The sequence below is a fragment of the Microcebus murinus genome, chromosome 24, assembly GCF_040939455.1.
Source record: "Microcebus murinus isolate Inina chromosome 24, M.murinus_Inina_mat1.0, whole genome shotgun sequence".
Lineage (NCBI taxonomy): Eukaryota > Metazoa > Chordata > Mammalia > Primates > Cheirogaleidae > Microcebus > Microcebus murinus.
In genome coordinates, this window is record NC_134127.1 from 9,995,483 (window position 1) to 10,015,257 (window position 19,775).

The following is a 19,775-nucleotide window of genomic DNA, read 5'->3' on the forward strand; positions in this document are numbered from 1 at the left end:
CTCAACTGCCTTGAGCTATAGCTCTCTTGATGCTTCGTACAGTCAATTAGGAATTAAACTGGCAAGGTAAAACCATAGGAAAGATAGGTGGCTCTCTTTCTGCTTTTCTTAGGACTGAAAGATGAAGATAGACTCGCAGCATCTCTGGATCTCAAATTCTACACCTGGACAATGATAGGTGAATTTAACTGCAAGATTAAGCTAACAAGGCCGGGCGTGGTGGCTCACACCTGTAATGCTAGCACTCTGGGAGGCCAAAGCGGGCGGATCGCTCAAGGTCAGCAGTTCGAAACCAGCCTGAGCAAGAGCGAGACCCCGTCTCTACTATAAATAGAAAGAAATGAATTGGCCAACTAAAAATATATAGAAAAAATTAGCCAGGCATGGTGGCGCATGCCTGTAGCCCCAGCTACTCGGGAGGCTGAGGCAGAAGGATCACTTGAATCCAAGAGACTGAGGTTGCTGTGAGCTAGGCTGACACCACGGCACTCTAGCCAGGGCAACAGAGTGAGACTCTGTCTCAAAAAAAAAAAAAAGATTAAGCTAACAAGGAAAATCACCAAGCCCATGCTCGCAAAGAAGCGGACCAACCTGGAAAATGGAAGTGTTAATATACATCCCCTTGTGAAATAACTCTCCTACAAGAAACATACATAAAGCTCCAAAATACCCTATTATATCATTACTATAATTCAGAAGGATGTTTCATGTGAGAGAAATCAGTATTAGATACAAAGGAAATTACAGGCTATATGAAATACAATGGTTGCAGTAAATAGTTAGACATCACAGGAAAATCATGTATAAAATCAAAAGTCCAACTTGAGAAATTTTCCCAGAGCCCATCTGTATTCTAGTTTCCTGTTATGAGGACACTAGTCATACTGGATTAAGGGTCCACTCTAATGGTGTCAATTTAACTCAGTTACCTCTTTAAAGACACTATAGTTACATTCTGAAGTACTGGGGGTTAGGACTTCAAACATCTGAATTTGGGGGAGACACCGTTCAGCCCCTAACTCAGGGTGATCCTGGGACTGTAATTACCACGCATGGGAATAAATGGCCTGAGGTTGCCATCCCATCTAGAGTGGTAAGCAGTATGGTACTTGACCAAAGATTCAGAGATTGTGTACAGAAGGCACTTAGAATCTAGGTTTGAAGACTAGACATAACCAACCATGAGCTTCATTGAATGAGGATTAAGCATTGCTGTCATTCTGTCTGTGAGGACGTGGGCTGAATTGTCTGTTGGTGGGGGGTGGGCACCAGGGAGGAAAGTTTGAGAAGCCCCTTTCTGGACCATGGGGAGCCATAGAATGTTCTCAGTACAGGTCAAAAAGATTTTCAGCTGAGAGCAGACGAGTAAATTCAACTATTCCCTGCACACAGGAACTGATGGACAGACTTAGGTTTCAGCTTCTGCTGCTCTGTAAATGGATGAACGAATTCCAGCTTCCCTGTGGCTGATGGAAGCTGGTGCAGAGTGGACAGACCCCCCTGCCCCTGCGGCTCCTGACAAGTCAGCCACACACCTGAAGCCCAGAACCTTCCAAAACTCTAGGGTACTAGAGATGCCTCCGTCACCCTGAAAAGAGACTGTTCCTTTCTACATGATGCAAAGTAGGCATTTAAAGACAAAAAATCCTCCTTAATTGCACACTGCTTTAAATTCTTTCCTATTATTCTCAAAACCAAAATCATTAATCCGACCCATATCCCACTATTTGTTAACACGCCCATTCCAAGGAGATTTGAAGGGGGGTGGCTTACCTGTTTGTCAGAAAGGATCCTGTCTTCCCATCCATATAACTCGAATGCCCAGCGCCCTGCTGAAGCCCACCACTTTCTTTGTGCTCATTGTCAGGTTTGCTCTTCAATGAATGTCTGAACTACCTAGCTGGGGTTATTACAGATAAATGTGAAACTTTGAGTTCTCCATCATCTCTGACAGAAAGAGGCATTATGTGCCCCACTTTACTTGTGATTTTCACATTATTTTGTACTAAAAAAAAAAAAAAATGCATTGATAACAGGATTGACCAAAACCAAACGAAACCAAAACAATGGCCTTTGATTTTGCTGTGCAACATCGAACTTGCAATTACCGCATTTGACCAGGAGATGGCGCTCTTGAACCAGTGAATAAAACGTTTATTTGTTCCCGTGTGAAAATGCTAAGCCAAAGAGCCAAATGAAGGGAAAAGGCTGCTAGGTTCTTAGTGGATGCTTACAACAGTATAAAATTCAAGTGAGTCAATAAAACAATCTAAACTGTCCCTATTAGGACCCCAAACAAAGAGTCGAGGCGGGGGGCTTGTCAAGTCCCACATTTTCTCTAAGGCTTACAGTTCCTTTCTCCTTGTTGTCTTGAGGGCTGGTTCCCCACTTCCTCCCCATCTTAAACAACCCCACTCTTAATCAGCCACAGAAACCCTTTGAGGAAATTTACAGGGATTTGTATTCTGTAATTTTGAGACCAATTTAACAGATAACTGGCTCATGACCCAGAATATTCATGAACTTCTAAATATTTGCTTATTCCAATTATTTTCTTACAAGCTCTGGAATATCTTTGTATCCCTCATTAAATGAAAAGCATTACTTTGGTACCTCAATAAATCTAGCCCTGTGCCCCTGAAATATCAATGATCTAACTTCCATTTCCTTGGCCAAACCAGTAGGCAGCCTTCTGATTACAATTCGGCTTCCCCTGCAGCGTTCTCCGGGCGAAGGATGAGAACAGCTAAGGCTTGTTATTCCTACAGCATGCTGAGGACTGCGAAATGCTCTCTCTCATTCAATCCCCCAACTACTTTAGCTAAGCCTCTGTCCCCTCTTCTATAAAATGGTATTAATAAAAGAGGCTTATAGTGGATTGACTTGCTTAAGGTTGCAGCTACAAGTTGTCAGACCCAGCATAATTCCAGAGCTCGACCCACACTTCCTCAGCAAGGCCTTCCCTGAGCCGCTCTGAGATGCTCCACGCCCTGCTTTGTCCGGCTACCACTTACCACCATCTAACGCATAATATTTCACTTTTTTTCGTTTATCTTGTTTGTTGCTGTATCCCAGCACCTAGAACAGTGCCTGGCACATAGCAGGTGCTCAATAAATATTTGAATATTTACTTCAATTTGGATAATGAGAGCCTGAATCTGTCCCAGATAGAAGGGTCCAGCTCAGGTGGTGACACCCCAGATCCCTGACCACGCGCTATAAAGGGGCACACCCTGGAGTGCTCTGCTTTCACCAAGTCGTGCCTCCCGTGTGACGTCTAGGGAGCTACGGCTGCTGCTGGCTGGACACCCAGCCACGGATCTCCCTGCCTTTTCTGCTATAGATACGTCTATAGCTACCACCGAGTGAATCCCAGTTATGTGTGCCGATCATTGTTAAATGGTCTGCAAACGTCGTGCCTAATCCCAGCAACCCCTCTACACGTCACAAATTGTTTAAATGAGGCTCAGACTAGGTGACTTGTCCAAAGTCTCCCAACCAGTAAACGGCAGAGCTATGGACTTAATGCGTGGCTGACTGTGCAGGTCCCAATGCTGTGATCAAGGGAAGTTATGTGGTCCATGTGATCGGGAACCCAGATGGGTCTAATCAACCTATGAAGAGTTGGTATTGAATGAATGGTATATGCCTGTAGAGTCAAACTTTGCTTACTGGTTTTCTTGTATCCCTCTTCTTGCGAAGATAATGGTAAAACATGTTGTTCCACTATGTAAATACTGAGTAAAAGAATATATAGATTTTAGTGTTTAAAAGTAGAAGTAAAATTGTATATAACAACACATAAGCGAGGAAGGAAACATTCAGAGGATTGTGGAAGCTTGCAGAGAACAAGAGGCTAGACAGGTCCACCTTTAATATATTTTTTGGGACCCAAGACAAAGGAACAAATGGAAGCCCAAATGTAATATACATAAATATGTAAATGTTGTAAATCAGGCTAATACCACTAAATGCATTCTTTCCTCCTACCTAGACAAATATAACCACCTGGAAGGCCAGATTTGAATTTCAAATGCCTCAGGTTCCTTAGAATTCTGCGCTGTTGATGCAGGAAAAATCAGCTAAGGACACGACCCACTCCCTCAGCCTTGGCTCTGTTCCACACCACTAGGAAGGTCTCCTGTGCGTACACTGAATGCTCAGCCTGGACGTCAAGCCTTGTCCACAACCCCCGCGCACAGCCATTGTTTGACCACCCTTCAGACCAGGAAACGAACTCACCAGAGGGTGAAGCAAGGCCAGCAGCTCCTGGGGGATCAGGAACGTTTGGGCTGGGCGTGGTCTAGAAAAGGGCGACAGATGTGACCTTCAGGTGAGCATGGCCCCAGGGAGTCCCCACCCCATGGAAAAGGTAGGGAATGTCCTCTCATGAAGGCTTGGGGGGTCTAGCAGAAGGTGGGTAGTTAGATCCATGTCAGTTCCAGTATGTGGCCCCCTGGTGTCACAGTGGGAAAGAATTCAGTCTACCTGTCGAGTCTTTTTTCTCCTTTCTTTGGGGCCAAGAAGATCTATTAATAACATACTCTGGCAAATCTACACCAACCTTTCCCTTGAGGTCCAGGAATCTCCTTAAAATCTTCCACGTTCATGTCCTTGCCCAGGGAGGGTGGGACGGTTCCAACGTGGCCCCAGGCAGGAGTCCTCCAGCCAGAGTGCTGAGGCACTGCCCACCTGCCAGTCTAGCCTGCAGGAGACGGCTCCAGAGAGGTGGATGGAGGCTGAACCTTTGCCATCATCCCAGATGCCCTGCCTGCTTTGTTTTTGAAAAGCAATATATACTGATTTGATTTAAAAGAGATTATAAAATGTAAATAGCTGGCCCTTCTACCCGTCCAATTTCACTCCCCTGAAATGGCAAATGTCAATAATTAGGAGTGTCTCAGGGCACAACTTCTTTATGCTCCTACAAACATACAAACATTAACGGGGTGTATTGCACATACATAGGAACTTTAATTTCTTGTACCCGCTACTAAGTGTCAAATCCCCCTTTCCCTTTGGGTAGTGGCTCCCTTTACATCTCAGTCCAATTCCAGAATTCTTCCATCACTTCAGGATGTTAAAACGGTCCCATTTCAGGCCAGGAGCGTTGGCTGTCACGCCTGTAATCCTAGCTCTCTGGGAGGCCGAGGCAGGCGGATCGCTGGAGGTCAGGAGTTCGAAACCAGCCTGAGCAAGAGCGAGACCCTGTCTCTACTAAAAATAGAAAGAAATTAATTGACAAACTAAAAATATATATAGAAAAAATTAGCCGGGCATGGTGGCGCATGCCTGTTGTTCCAGCTACTCGGGAGGCAGAGGCAGCAGGATCGCTTGAGCCCAGGAGTTTGAGGTTGCTGTGAGCTAGGCTGACGCCACGGCACTCACTCCAGCCTGGGCAACAAAGTGAGACTTCGTCTCAAAAACAAAACGAAACAAAAAAGGTCCCATTTCAGTTGAGTCGCAATCGGGTATCTGATTCAAAGTTCTCCTCCTCACTCCAGTCCCTCCCAATCCAGGCCATGCTAGACTGAGGGTTGCAGCTTTCTCTTCCACACCTCCTCCCTCTTCTGTGCCCTTGCCCTTTGGAGTTGGGACAGGAAGAGAAAAAGAAAAACAAGATGCACAGCTGACCACGCAGCGCTGCCGTTCCTCCTCCTGGTTGCCACTGGCAGCTTCTTGGCTGGCAGCCATTCAGTGTGTGGGCAGACACACATGCCAACCTGGATGAACTCAAAGACAGTATTCGAAGCAAAAGAAGCCACGTAAGTTTCTTCCAAAGTTTCAGGATCACAAAATAAAAACAGAACTTTAAAAAGAAGCCACGTAAGAATACACATTTTAAAATTCCATTTATATGAAGGACCTGGAAAGGACTAACAATGCATAGCGACAGAAATCAGAGGGTCCAAGGGGTAACCTTCCTCTCCAACCTCCCGCCCAGTATGCTACTGTTACTGGGACGCCCTCGCCCATCAGGAAGCCCCTTCCCAGCTCCTTCCAACAGGTATCCCCGACCCCCAGGGAGGTCAGGCACCCTTGCTGTGACACGTGGTAGCAGGCGGGCTGTCCCCTTGGCACCCACACTCTCAGCCCAAGCCCCCAGGGGCCCTGCTGGACCCGCAGGTAAGAAGCTTCTGGACACAATCCTCAACCCAGTGCACTGTGCTGGCACCTTCAGTCTTCGCGGAATAAGGATGGGGGACGGAATGAAAAGGCTCCTCTCTCACAGTAAATGAAGGTATGAAAGGTTCGTTGCCCTCCACAAACTGTGTCGTCTTGTAAACTAATTTCTCTCTTGCACCCATACTCCTGTTATACGGGTAGAGGACTGGGAGAGGTGGCAGAGGCAGCTCTGCTAAACAAAAGAAAAGCACTATTGTACGAATAGATAGACATATTCTGACTTTAGAATTTGAGGCATTTAGTACCTTTGGCTATCAATTCTAGGTTTAAAATTCAAGAAAATAAGGAAAGTACCCCTCGACCGCTCATCTCATCTGGTACCATATCCATATACTGAACTCTCTCTCCTCATTTTTATATTCTGTTTACACAAACAGACACATGCATGACAGTATGCCCCCAACCCTTTAGCCACGGTGTCCTTTCCATGGTTTCAGTTACCTGCCACCATCTGCAAATATTAAATGGAAAATTCCAGAAATAATTCCTAAGTTTTAACTTGTGTGCTGCTCCAAGTATCGTGATGAAATCTGAGGCCATCCCTCTCCATCCCATCCAGGACATGACTCATCCCTTTGTTCAGCGGAGTCATTAATAAATTAAAACTTATCACAGGTATGTATATATAGAAAAAAAATACACATGCAGGGTTTGATACTACCCTGAGTTTCACGCATCCACTGGGAGTCTTAGAATACAATAGTCTCTTCTTATCCCTGGGGGATACATTCTAAGTCTTCAGGGTGGAAGGTTAGCTAACACATAGCAAATGTTTAATAAATATTAGTCATGATAGCCAATATTATAGTTCCTTAATATGATCTTTTTTGCCTGTCAGTGTTATATCGTATTCATTATGTCAAAATGTTTTGTTTCCTTTAGGAAAATATTTTTGTGAAATTTACTCTGAAGAATGAATTAAATCTTTCCCTCTTAACCACAGATCCATGTTGCATTTTTTTCTACTTTGTCCATCTTTTATGCAACTAGTATGCTGTCTTGCATACTATAAACACAAATGTTTATCATAAGTATATCTCAATTTTTTTTACATTGACTTAGAAAATGAAGCTGGATGTGAGGCTGACATTTTATTAATTTCTCTGAGAAATAAAGCTCTGGGTTTAATTACTAATAGTAATATTTAGTAAATACTTAGTATTAATTAATAGTAACCTTAATATACTAGATCTTTTTTTCACTAGCAAGTGAAATTTGTTGATACTTCTAAGCATTAACAAAGTTAAAGATTCATGTTAAATACTGCAATCATGTTTCAAACTTTACAGGATTTCTACTGTGTTTCCCCGAAAATAAGACCTACCCATAAAATAAGCCCTAGCAGGATTTCTAAGCATTTGAGCAATATAAGCCCTACCCTGAAAATAAGACCTAGTGATGGGCGTGGCTACGAGCCCTTCTCATCTGCCCCATGAGAGCTCTATTGCTCGACATGAGAGATTGGGGCCAATGCTTCTAAAGGAAATAGAGTCGCAAGACATTCAGGATGGAATTTGGGGTTTGGAGAGTTATGATGATGACCTAGAAGACGATGACTTAACCATATTTGAATAAATGTAGACTGTTGTACCGTACTTAAAAAAACACATCCCCTGAAAATAAGCCCTAGGGTGTCTTCTTCAGGAAAAATAAATGAAAGACCCTGTATTAGTTTCAGGGAAACACGGTACTTAAAAATCGTAAGCATATACTACTGTTTAATGATACATTTTATACTGGAATCACAAGAGTAATCTGTTACTTGAATAAGATAAATTATCTCAAGCATCACAAATGTTTAAATACAAATGTGCTTATTATTCCTTAATCCTAAAATATTACTACCAAAAGTTTAATTTGTTCTGTATTCTACTGTCAACATTTTCCCAAGATTTAAATGTATTTACCCAGTAAGGAAACAAATCTGTTATTCCAAATGATTTTTGGATTGCCTGCACAACCGAAGTCTTGTGGAGACCTTCTGATAGCCGAGATTGCTGAGGTCTGCAGCCCCATTAAGACTATAGCTGACCGTCACTGTTGCTGTGGTTTTGCAGCTTTTTGTTTCCCATCAGACAGTGAAAATCAGAATAGGTAACATATACATATGTTTTCATTGTGTTACTTTTAAATGTTCGCAATTTTATTTTGATATATGAAAAATGAGAAAAGTCATATCACGGCTGTCGGCTAAAGTCGACACAAGTAGACATTCGGCTATGCACGTTCATCTGTGGCTATCGACTACGGTCGACGCTCATATGGAAGTGGTTATCCAGGTTGGAATTACTCTCCTTGGAATCAACCCCAACAGAAATCAAGCACCACAGGAAATGCAGAAAGAGAATTTATGCTGGGAAAGCATAAAGAGCAACAAAAGTAATTTTCTCTCTCCTTCTCTGGCTATGTATTTGGCATGACACTATGCCATTATTTCAAGAATGTTTAAAACAGGCACGGTGGTGTGCACCTATAGTTCCAGCTATTTGAAAGGCTGAGGCAGGAAGATCACTTAAGCCCAGGAGTTTGAGGCTACAGTGTGCCATAACTGTGCCTGTCAACAGCCACTGCACTCCAGCCTGGGCAACACAGTGAGACCTTGTGTCTTAAAAAAAAAAAAAAAGCCAGATGCAGTGGCTCATGCCTGTAATCCTAGCACTCTGGGAGGCGAAGGCAGGGGGATTGTTTAAGCTCAAGAGTGCAAGAGTAAGACCCTGTCTCTACCAAATATAGAAAAAAAAAAATTAGCCGGGCATGGTGGCGCATGCCTATAGTCCCAGCTACTTGGGAGGCTGAGGCAGGAGGATTGCTGGAGGCCAGAACTCAGGCTACAGTGAGATATGACTGTGCCAGACAAGATCCTGTCTCTTAAATAAATAAAAGGCGGGAGGGGCAGAAAAAATTAAAACTGAGAAATGTTTTAAAATTTATTAGTTTAAAAATAGCAATAGATTATTTTCATAAGCATAAAAATATAACTATATCTTTAAAAATATACTTTATTTCTTTTAAAAAAGTGAGGAAAAAGTGGCACTATTTTACAGTTTGCAAATCTCCTTATTGTCTGGCTTAACAGAAGTGGCTGGGTTCTCAGATTTGGTCTGGTTTGGTATGCTGGTATGGCTAAAGTATATGAAAAAAATCTGACCCCGCACAGGCACGTAGTTGGAAAAAGGAGGAGCATTTCAACAGCCTTTTCAGATAATGGTGGACATTCTTCTTTGAAATTATACCAAAACTGGACGAGTAGTAGTTTCTTAAAGATGAGTTGCAGTGTATAATCTGAAACCATCATTGAATTTTTCATGCTCTACTACATTAAAATCCATTGGTCCATCTTGCACATTGAACAGATCTTTTACCACTCCTTTATGATTTTGTAGCAGCATGTGTTAGTCATGCAGATCTTCTAAATGCAGACAAAAATCTTTATATAAAATCAAAAAACACATTTGTTAATTACCACCCATCATTAGAAAAGTCTTTGTTAAGCAACCGGTAGAGGTGAGTTGAAGATCAGCCTGAACAAGAGCAATACTGTTTCCATTAAAAATAGGGGGGGAGGGGAGGCCAGGGCCAGGGGCATGTGCCTATAATCTCAGCTACTTGGGAGGCTGAGGCAAGAGGATCACCTGAGCGCAGGACTTGAAGGTTGCAGTGAGCTATGATTCCACTGCATTCTAGACGGGGCAAAAAAGCAAGACTCTGTCTCAAAAAACAAAGTCTTAAGGGAAGCTGTCAAGCTCCCAGTGGGGGACACAAGTTTTCCAAAATTACAAATTTTGCCAGAAATCTCAATTTTATCACTGGCAACAAAATACCATCATTTTTCCTTGAAACAAGAAGTTGACTTCAATCAATTTTGAGAAAATGTCTGCCAAACACTGACCAAATAAATAGCCAACCATAGTTTTCTGTCATTCTTTTTAGTAAAAATGGTATTTGGTGACAAAAAGCAGCTAATTCAATTCCCAAGTCAAACAATCAAATAAATGCTTTTCCTGAAGACAACCCTCATACTTTGGCATGCAGCAAAAAGTGCTTTCTGTATACTTGAGACTGCACACAGAATACTGATATGGTGCCACAGATATATATGCAAAGGCATGTAAATGCAGAAGAAACGACGAGACAATATATCCCATATTTAACAGGGGCTGCCTTCTGGTAATGGGATGCAGAAAAATGAGAATATGCGAGATTTTTCTATTTAGAGTTTCAATGTTTTACAATGAATTTTTTCATGTAATAAACTAAGAAAACAAGTGGATATAAAAAGGTCTGGTAGGATACACAGAGAGAGTTGACTGTTCCACCAGCAGAACTGAACTATAAGTGATTTTTATTTTCACTTCTCTAGATTGTCTAGTTCTTCTATAACAAACACATATTTCTTCTTTACTAACAAGTTATTTTTATTTACAAAAAAGTCAATCGAAGCTTTGGAATGTAGGTGAACTGCTTTAAGTTATATAAACCATGGTTTATACCCAACTCTGTCAGAGTATAGGCTTTAAATATGTAAGTCATATGTGCCAGGTAAGAGATTCGAATCAAATTCTGACGTCCTCAAAAAATAAAGGCAGTGAGGCAATTAAGTAAATGAAAGTTTAAAATATATCTTTATAATGTTCAGTATGAATGACATTGTTTTATTATTTGAAAAATAGAAATCATGTATAAAATACAAAGTGCATAGGTGCCTGGTACAATTCGGATCCTTGTTATATTTTTCCCTATTAACGTGGAACCCAAAATGTTTCATTTTCACTAGTTTGGTCAACTTACACCATTTAACAATGCATATAAGAACTATGCTTTCTTACATCTACATCTTTCTTACATCTATTTCTGGGTCAAAAAGTACATAAGTATAAGAGAAACAAAATCACTATATCATTTCTTCAGGCAATTATCTGCCATCCTACCATTTATTCTTAGACACACAAGTATAGGCGTTCATTCAGTAAGCAAAAATTTGACATTATTTTACATCTGCATCCAATGTTATATTTTATAGAAATATAGATATTAGCTACCGATTAACGTGTATCAAGAATAAATCAGGTTGTATTATATTTTAAAATATAAATAAAATTTTGGTAATATATAAATATTTTATGTCACACAATTACACATAATACTATTATCTATTATCAAATTCCAGCACATTTTGCGAATATACTATTGTCATAAATCAGATTAGAAAACAGGACAATAACAGTTTCTTAAAGCAATCTTAAGGCAAATCTATTATTCTATGATATACTCACTTAGGCTCCCCAAAGACCCAACGTGAACTACAGAAGGCTGACTTTTAAGATGCCAGTGCATGAATGAGGAGTAATAATGCAAAGCTCACCTATCAGAAATGAAATATAGTTCTCCCTCATAATACGGCAAGACATACATAAGTGTTCTCGCCATTGCCAACTTAACTAAAAAGACCTTTCTTTTTTGTTTTCTCCTTTGATTTCTTGCTGGTATCAGCTAAGGTCTCATTTCCTTTGGAAAACCATGGAGGTAATTTTCTCTTTAAGGTTTCAGATGAATTCTACAAGAAACAGAAGGAGAAAGAAATATTTGCACTATTGAGAATGTGTATCAACTGCAAAAAAGTAACACAGGTTCCTGAATATACATCCAACCTTTCCTCCCCCACCAAACAAAACAGTGACAATTTTATTTCTGGGTCAAAAAGTACATAAGTATAAGAGAAACAAAATCACTATATCATTTCTTCAGGCAATTATCTGCCATCCTACCATTTATTCTTAGACACACAAGTATAGGCGTTCATTCGGTAAGCAAAAATTTGACATTATTTTACATCTACGTCCAATGTTATATTTTATAGAAATATAGATATTAGCTACCGATTAACGTGTATCAAGAATAAATCAGGTTGTATTATATTTTACATATATCCTTACTGAATTCCAAATAATTGATGTTATGTAGTTTTAATCCCATTTTCTGTATGAAGAAATTGAAGCTTAAAGCTGTGTTCCCTTTAGGTTGACCAAAATGGTAAATTTATTCTGAGGAAGGTACCTGCCTGGGTATGTACACAGTTTATCAGGCATGTGAAAAAGAACATATAACATCTACAATGGGTAGGCAAGAAGGTCCAATCATCATAACCTTGAGTGGCTGAGACAGCAGACACTCAAAAACTGAGTAAATGAAGAAAAAAAAAGTTCTTATAGACTCCTTTGAGAATCTGTTGACTACAGGTTCACTTCCCAGGAAAAAGACAAACGTAGATGTGCACAATACTCTGTATACAATTTTAGCAGCTCATATAACAAAAATCCTCTAAACTACAGGTTAAAAGTCCCTGGGGAAAAAAAACACACAAAGGCAATAATTCGTATACTATACTATACCATCTGAACATGAAAAAAATAAAACAATTTTAAGCAGTGTTCTATAAGCCTAAAATGGCACACATTTGTGTTATCTCAGTTTGAGTACCAGATCCTCTGAATAGCATAACAGAGAAATCATAAGTACACCTTGGAATCCAGCAATTGATTTGCATATTAGAAGTATTTGAAAGACTTGAGAAGATGGCCTCATCTAAGTCACAATGTGTCTGTTGGCAAGCAGTTGATGAACAGTATATAAATATAGTCTTCATTCTTGAAGTAGAATGAATTATACTTTTGGCTTTTAGGCTATGTTGTATTATGTTATCTATGTTTAAAAGCCTTGAAGTAGTGAAGGGTAGGAAAAATGCAAAAGATCTTTGGCAGAAGACTGTGAAAATTTACATTTAAAAAAGGTAAAAACTGTTAGCTATTCCAGCTTAAGTAAAGAAATACAGTGTAGAAAAAAGGGCTGTTCACATGTCAGCAAACACTAAAGAAAAAATTGGCTAAAATAGCAACTTTGGACCAGGCGCGGTGGCTCACGCCTATAATCCTAGCACTTTGGGAGGCCAAGGTGTGAGGGTAGCTCAAGGTCAGGAGTTGGAGACCAGCCTGAACAAGAGCGAGACCCCATCTCTACTAAAAATCGAAAGAAATTAATTGGACAACTAAAAATATGTAAAAAACAATTAGCCGGACAGGGTGGCGCATGCCTGTAGTCCCAGCTACTTGGGAGGCTGAGGCAGGAGGATCACTTGAGCCCTGGAGTTTGAGGTTGCTGTGAGCTAGGCTGATGCCACGGCACTGTAGCCCAGGCAATAGAGCGAGACTCTGTCTCCAAAAAAAAAAAAAAAATAGCAACTTTGTTCCTGGATACCAGTTTGCAAGTAGGGAAGAATAAACCAGAGGAGAACGAATGAGATTTATGTTTACTGTATGATACTATAACGTTTGACTTAGAAATAATATTAGGGATATAAGGTGGCATAGCAAAAAGGCATTTTGGTAATGATAAAACAGGCTCAGAAATATTTATTCTTCCCAAAAGATATTAGCTTCAAAATCCCCTGTGGCCTGTGACAACTATGGTTGTTTGCAAACAGAGTCTGAACCCCTTAGTACACGTACAGGGAAGAACCAAGTTAAGCTTGTAACAAGGCCAAAGAGTAAGACATCTGAGCAGTAATAATAAAGCAGTAGGAAAAACCCTAGGTCTCTTTCTAGTCTAATAACATACAGTAAGCACAGACTTTGAAACCAGGCAGAACTAGATTTGAATTCTCACTGAGCCAGTTGGTAAATGTATGACCTTATGCGTGTCATTTAAGCTTCAATTTCTTTACACAGAAAATAGGATTCATAGTATATAACATCACTGAATTATTTGGAATTCAATAAAGATATATGTACAATATTATAACACAATCTGATTTATTCTTGATACTCATTAAATGATATTAGCTACCAATTAATGTCTTTTATCTATAGTTCTATAAAATCATCAGTATTATCCCATAATGATAATTATTGTTTCATTGAAAAAGGGGGGGAAAATAGTTACCTTGAGTGTCCCTTTTTTTTTTTTTTTTGAGACACAGTCTTGCTCTGTCACCCTGGGTAGAATGCAGTGGCATCATTGTAGCTCACCCATAGCCTCAAACTCCTAGGCTAAGCAATCTTCCTGCCTCAGCCTTCCAAGTAGGTGGGACTACAGGTGTGTGCCACCACACCCAACTATTTTTTCTATTTTTTATAGAAACGAGGTCTCACACTCTTGAGCTCCAGTGATCCTCCCAACTCAGCCTCCCAAAGTGCTAGGATTACAGGCATGAGCCACTGTGCCCAGCCTTGAGTGCCTCTTTTGAGTCTCAACAGTAAGTATCTAAGAAGACCTTAATTAAGAGAGCTAAGTCACTTAACAGAAACAATGCCTTCCAGAATCTATTTCCTTCACCAGTAGAAGATTAAAATTCCCAATAATCATAACAAAACCGTAAGGGCCTCTTTATCTTTCTGATACTCCAAATTCTATCATCAAGCTATTACCATTAAGTTGCAAATAGAAAACATCAACTCATTTGATTATACATACACAAATATATGTAAGCAAATAGAGAAATATTACATTCACACTTAATTTCATCTATAACCAAGATAAATCTAAACATTTATTTGTCAATTCCGATACATCTGTCATGAAAACTATTTCCTTAAATCAATTTTACCTGTAAATGAGAATCTGTAAATAAATCTTCTCTCTCTGGATGGTTCGATGGCTCATTCTGAGAAGTCAGTCTTATGGAATTGCTGTCACTTTCCTCTTTCAGTGAAAAATTTTCAAGATGTTTTCCATGAACCTTTAAAATTTTTATGGAATGCAAAATAGTTATACCATGCACTATTTTATCAGTCATAAATAAAAACAAGCCCTATGCCTAAAAAAGAAAAAACAGGGCTTAAGAAAATTCTTATTATTCCAAAGTACTAAATTTTAACAATAATGCTCTCCCCTCGCCCCCTCAAATTCCCTTGTTGGTATCTGATGTTATTTCAGTAGGGGGAAAGCAAAACTGCTAACGTGTGGTTTAAGTAATAGTTTAGTAACAGTTAAAAAAAATAGCATTCTACTATGAGGATATGCAAATTGAACAAAAAGATACTATATGAAAATTCTACACATAATTAACACCTTAGTATTAGTGCCTACTTCTTCCTTGCTTCTCTTAGAACTTGAACAGCTCTCTTCAGAGTTGAGGAAACATCTCTTTTTGTTGGAGTCACATGAAGGTTGGCATAACAGTCTGCTGTCATGATCATTTTTAAGGATCTCAATTGCCATGTGGATAAGGTACGTGTCAATGTTTTCAGGAACTAATGTTCTAATTAATTCTATTTTATTCATATCTGTAAAAGATGAAAAAGTTCATTTTAAAATAAATTACGGAGAACATTTTAGAAAACATGTTAAGCTAGAAATAGTGAAATATTTCATAGAAAGCAAGGAGGAAGAATGTGAAAGAAAAATTTTCTCTTTTAAATGCCTATAGCCCTACAGAATGGAAATGGAGTTAAAAACTCCACTCCTGTGTTACCTGAACCCCTGGCCTCCAACACTCAAAGTCAGGAGAGTATTATTGACTCTGCATAAATTATGTTTCAAATTGTCTTTTGTGGGCTGCCTCGAGAATCCAAACAAGCATTCACAGAATTGTTTCTAAAGGAAACCATCCTTCAAATTCCAAATATCAATTACAAATTATTTTTCTTAATTTTTTATTGCTTCTCAGCCTTTCAGCTAAGACCAAGTGTAAAAATAATTTATTCTTAAAATAAAAGCTAATCATACGTATTTAGTAAGATTCTAATAAAAAGAATCCTTTCAGTAGTTATTATATAACAAAAGATATCAACTATTTAAAATGCATATTTTCCCAGAAACTTCATCTAATTAATGTCTTATTTTCAGAATCAAAACATTTTGAATTCTTTGTGACCCCACAGAACTAACTCAGACTGTCAATCTCTTCACACCTTCTATAAATTATGTAGCAATCTTCTACACTATAGACCACTATTTACGTTTCAGAGCTTCCCCCCAACGTCACATTCAGCTGCAATGCTTGATGTTCGCACAAAGATGAAATCGCCTAACACGTTGCTGAGAACGTATCTCATCGTTTTAAGTGATGCACGACTGTATTTCTCACAATTCTATAAAAGAGGCAACATTATCTTCCTGTTTTGGAGATGAGGAAGCTGAGGCTTAGGAAAACTGGGTACTTTGCCAAAGGTCACAGAGCAAAGCAATGGTAGAACCAAGACCCAAAGAGATCTTTCTGGTGCCAGAGCCTTTGCTCTTACTGACTAGGCTAACACCACCTGTCAGTCTCTAGGATTTAAAGAAGGTGGTCAAATGACAGCAAAAATAGTTGTCAACAGAAGAAAAAAAAAAAACTGTACAAATTGTTTCAGAGAATATTGCCTATTTAATATCCTAAAAAAGACACAAATTTCTTTAAGTTTTGAGAGAGAATACATTTATGAAAGAAAATTCCAGAGTATTAAAATCAAGAAAGCATTTGAGTTTTTGGCTTCCCTGAAACACGGTCTTATTTTGCATTAGAGAAACAGAAGTTTATATAATCCTAATTCTAACCCTACCAAGTAATTACTACTTTCCTCCCTCTGGTTTAATTTCTGACATTATTAACAGGAAGACTGGATTGTGACCAGGAGAGTTGGCTAGCTTTCTCACAACACGACTCACTACATTACTTTGCATATTTTACCACATAGCCTAGGACTTGGCCGTAGGGTTTTCAAATTTAGAAACCTCATTTAACCTTAGCAGATCCCCAGTAACCAAGTTCACAAAATGCTAATTTATTAACTTAAAATCATGAATTCACAAGTATCCCATAGATAAATACACAGATTAGCATGACTACTGCATGCTTTCCCTACATACAGATCTACACGTGAAACCAAATTATTGCCAGGCCCTTAACATACATGAAGTCTCACTGGGCACCACTCCTCCTTCCTGGAACTTAGATGAGCGCTACCCAAACCTGCCTCCATGCCTCTCTTCCTTGTGTTTCCCTGTAGATCGCTGGAAGTAGCAGAGGTGTTCGTCCTTTAGACCTTCAGTCAAGTCTTGCTCAAACCTAGAAATAGTGCTGCCTTCTAAGGTGACTTGATTATTTTTGATCTGATCAATTATGTACATTATTGACTGCGTTTTCAGAAAGTGATCTTATTTCCCTTATTTCCAAATTCTTGGGGGAAGTTATATAGTAGTTCCCATGTGGGAAAGAATTTGAGGTAACAAAAAATATTTGTACTGCGGCTTTGGAGATAAGGCTTTTGAATGGTCACTGCCCTATCCTAACGGCCTGAAAAAATTTATCAGACGTACTGAGTTATAAGACACAAAGTTTATATTTACACTTTGGGGGGGAGGGGGAATCTTCTAATGTACTTCATTTTTATTTCTGTAAAAAAACTGATCATAACTTAAATTCTGCAGGGCAAGCGGAGGGGCGGGCTCGATGTGCATGAGTACAGTTGAGAAGGTTCTGCAGCAAAGTGACAAGAGGAAATCCTTCCACAAGGGCCCTATACAACCTGGTTTGTCTCTTCCATGTCACAGTGAGTGATACCACTGACTGGTGATTAGAAAGGCTACTCAAGGGAAACCAATGACAAGGACTCAGAAAGGGTTGGGAAAACTCAGTCAGCAAGCCACTGGGAATAAACGTGGAGGAAAAAAAAACATGATTTTTTTTGGCAAGTGATGGGGTAGAAACTAGAAACGAATTAAAGTGCAGTGTTTTGGGATGGGTGGGGAAGTTGTAAAGGGAAAAAAAATAACTGGTCAATATAATTTCCTCTGAGTGCACATGGGAAGAAAGATTGTTTTTCTCCAACAAGAAAAAAGCATTACCAAAGTAAGGTTCTCATAATAGCATAAAGGGTCAATGCTGTTGAAATGAGAAATATTAACCCATGCTTGTTTACTTTATCTGGGTGCAATGACTCAAGTCATTAAAGCTGCATACAAGGGCAGCACTTATCACCTGAGTTGACGGGAGGGTTTCGGATAACATCAGCAATAATCTTCTGAACCTCTGGAGTCAGTCCTGCTCGCTCCAAATCTAGGGGGTAGCCGGCTTTCATCGCTTGGGATAAATGCATACCAACTGTTTTGAGAGGCAGAATCCTGATCCCAGCTATTCTATTCTAGAGAAGTAACAGCAAAGGAACCAGTCAGTTTTTAAAAGTTTCCACTGTACTTCATGGGAAAAAAAACATCCGAAATGTTCAGGTCATAAATGTTCACTGAGAAATAAACAGTGGACTAAACCTTCACTTAATTTTTTCATTTTAATAATTTCTTTAAAACTACCCACATTATAGACCTCCACAGGATCTAATTTTTGTACTTATTATACTCTATTGAATAAAACAAAATCCACCCAGCTTTAGCTAACAATTCAATCCTCATCCTCTAATAGCTGTCACAACCTTTTGAAAACATAGTAGAGCAATATTCTATATACTTGGAACAAATGGTGCTTTGGTTACATGAATTTCCAAGAAGGCAAATCCTAAAATGCTTAGTGATTAACATGAGGCTCCAGATGCATTATATAAAAGGTTCTTGAAGAATTTAATAAGTGTTTTAAATTGGCTCTACTCACAACAATAACTACAATTTCACAAGGGCTGTCACCACTAAACTTAACATGAATTGTTTAAATTTAGGATAGTGCTACATATTTATATAGCTTTTTAAACAAATGTGGCTCCAAATACATTTTATGTATTAGGTAAAACATTCATTTACTCAGTTCCAACTTATTTCACGATACTCTCTTCCACCACGTTTTAAAAGTCTGAATTTAGACCATATTTGTGTGAATGTTCATTGTTTCACAGAATAGTATTTAAGGCCTTATTTTCATCCTTCAAAGGTAGGTTTTAAATTACTTTCATTAAATGTCTACTCTTTTCTACCAGAAAGCGTGCACCATGTGTGCATAATGTCAGGGTTATTTGATACCAGGCATCAAATTACCTCTAACTGACTGTGTTATTTCTCCTGATTAATTAGTCCTTAGGCATGTTTAATTTTGTGGTTAACTGGCAGGATCCTCTCAAACTCTCAAGAGGTACAGATAATTACACCATCATATTAACAATAAAATATAACCAAATAATACCAAAAGACAGAAATAAATGTACCATTCTTCATCTTCAACCATAAACATACAACATAACATATGAAACCTCATATTATGGCTGAGTATTAGAATGTACTTTATTCAGAAAATTTGGAGCCAATACCAAATTTTCTTAGTAATTCTATTCAGTTCTACCATACATGCATGGTCAAATTGTGTACATACACACATATTTAACATATACATGTAAGTTATTTACATAAGACATTGAACTTAAAATTCCTATTTATCACGTGTTTTATTTCAAAAATAGTATTATGGAATTATCTGATTTCTTGGGTAATGGCCTTTGTAAGGACCGTTAAGAAATTTGAGTATCTCATTAGAACATTCAGTGAGTAAGATATAAGCTATGGCCTTTCTATTCTTATTTATTTTGAACTTCATCTGAATAAAGAATGTGTAACATAGCATAGTGGATGGAGGCACAGAGAACAGAAAAGGCTGGCATTGGATCATATAACCTGTT

General features: G+C 39.0%; 1 protein-coding gene across 7 annotated transcripts in view; it reads right to left on the minus strand.

Moving 5' to 3' along the window:
* Positions 1-4,900: 4,900 nt before the first annotated feature.
* The window catches only part of WRN (WRN RecQ like helicase), a 107,604-nt gene continuing 92,729 nt past the window's right edge, over positions 4,901-19,775 (minus strand). For 5 of the 7 annotated variants that reach the window (XM_075997126.1, XM_020282486.2, XM_075997128.1 and 2 more), the window contains 4 exons: positions 18,140-18,302; positions 15,250-15,464; positions 14,786-14,917; positions 4,901-11,740 (listed from right to left, as the gene is read on the minus strand). In XM_075997126.1, coding sequence (XP_075853241.1) covers positions 11,621-11,740; positions 14,786-14,917; positions 15,250-15,464; positions 18,140-18,302 — 630 coding nt within the window. In that variant the 3' untranslated portion in view covers positions 4,901-11,620. Of the gene's footprint in view, positions 11,741-14,785; positions 14,918-15,249; positions 15,465-18,139; positions 18,303-19,775 lie in introns of those variants that run through there. The other 2 variants (XM_075997129.1, XM_075997130.1) reach the window with 2 other exon arrangements.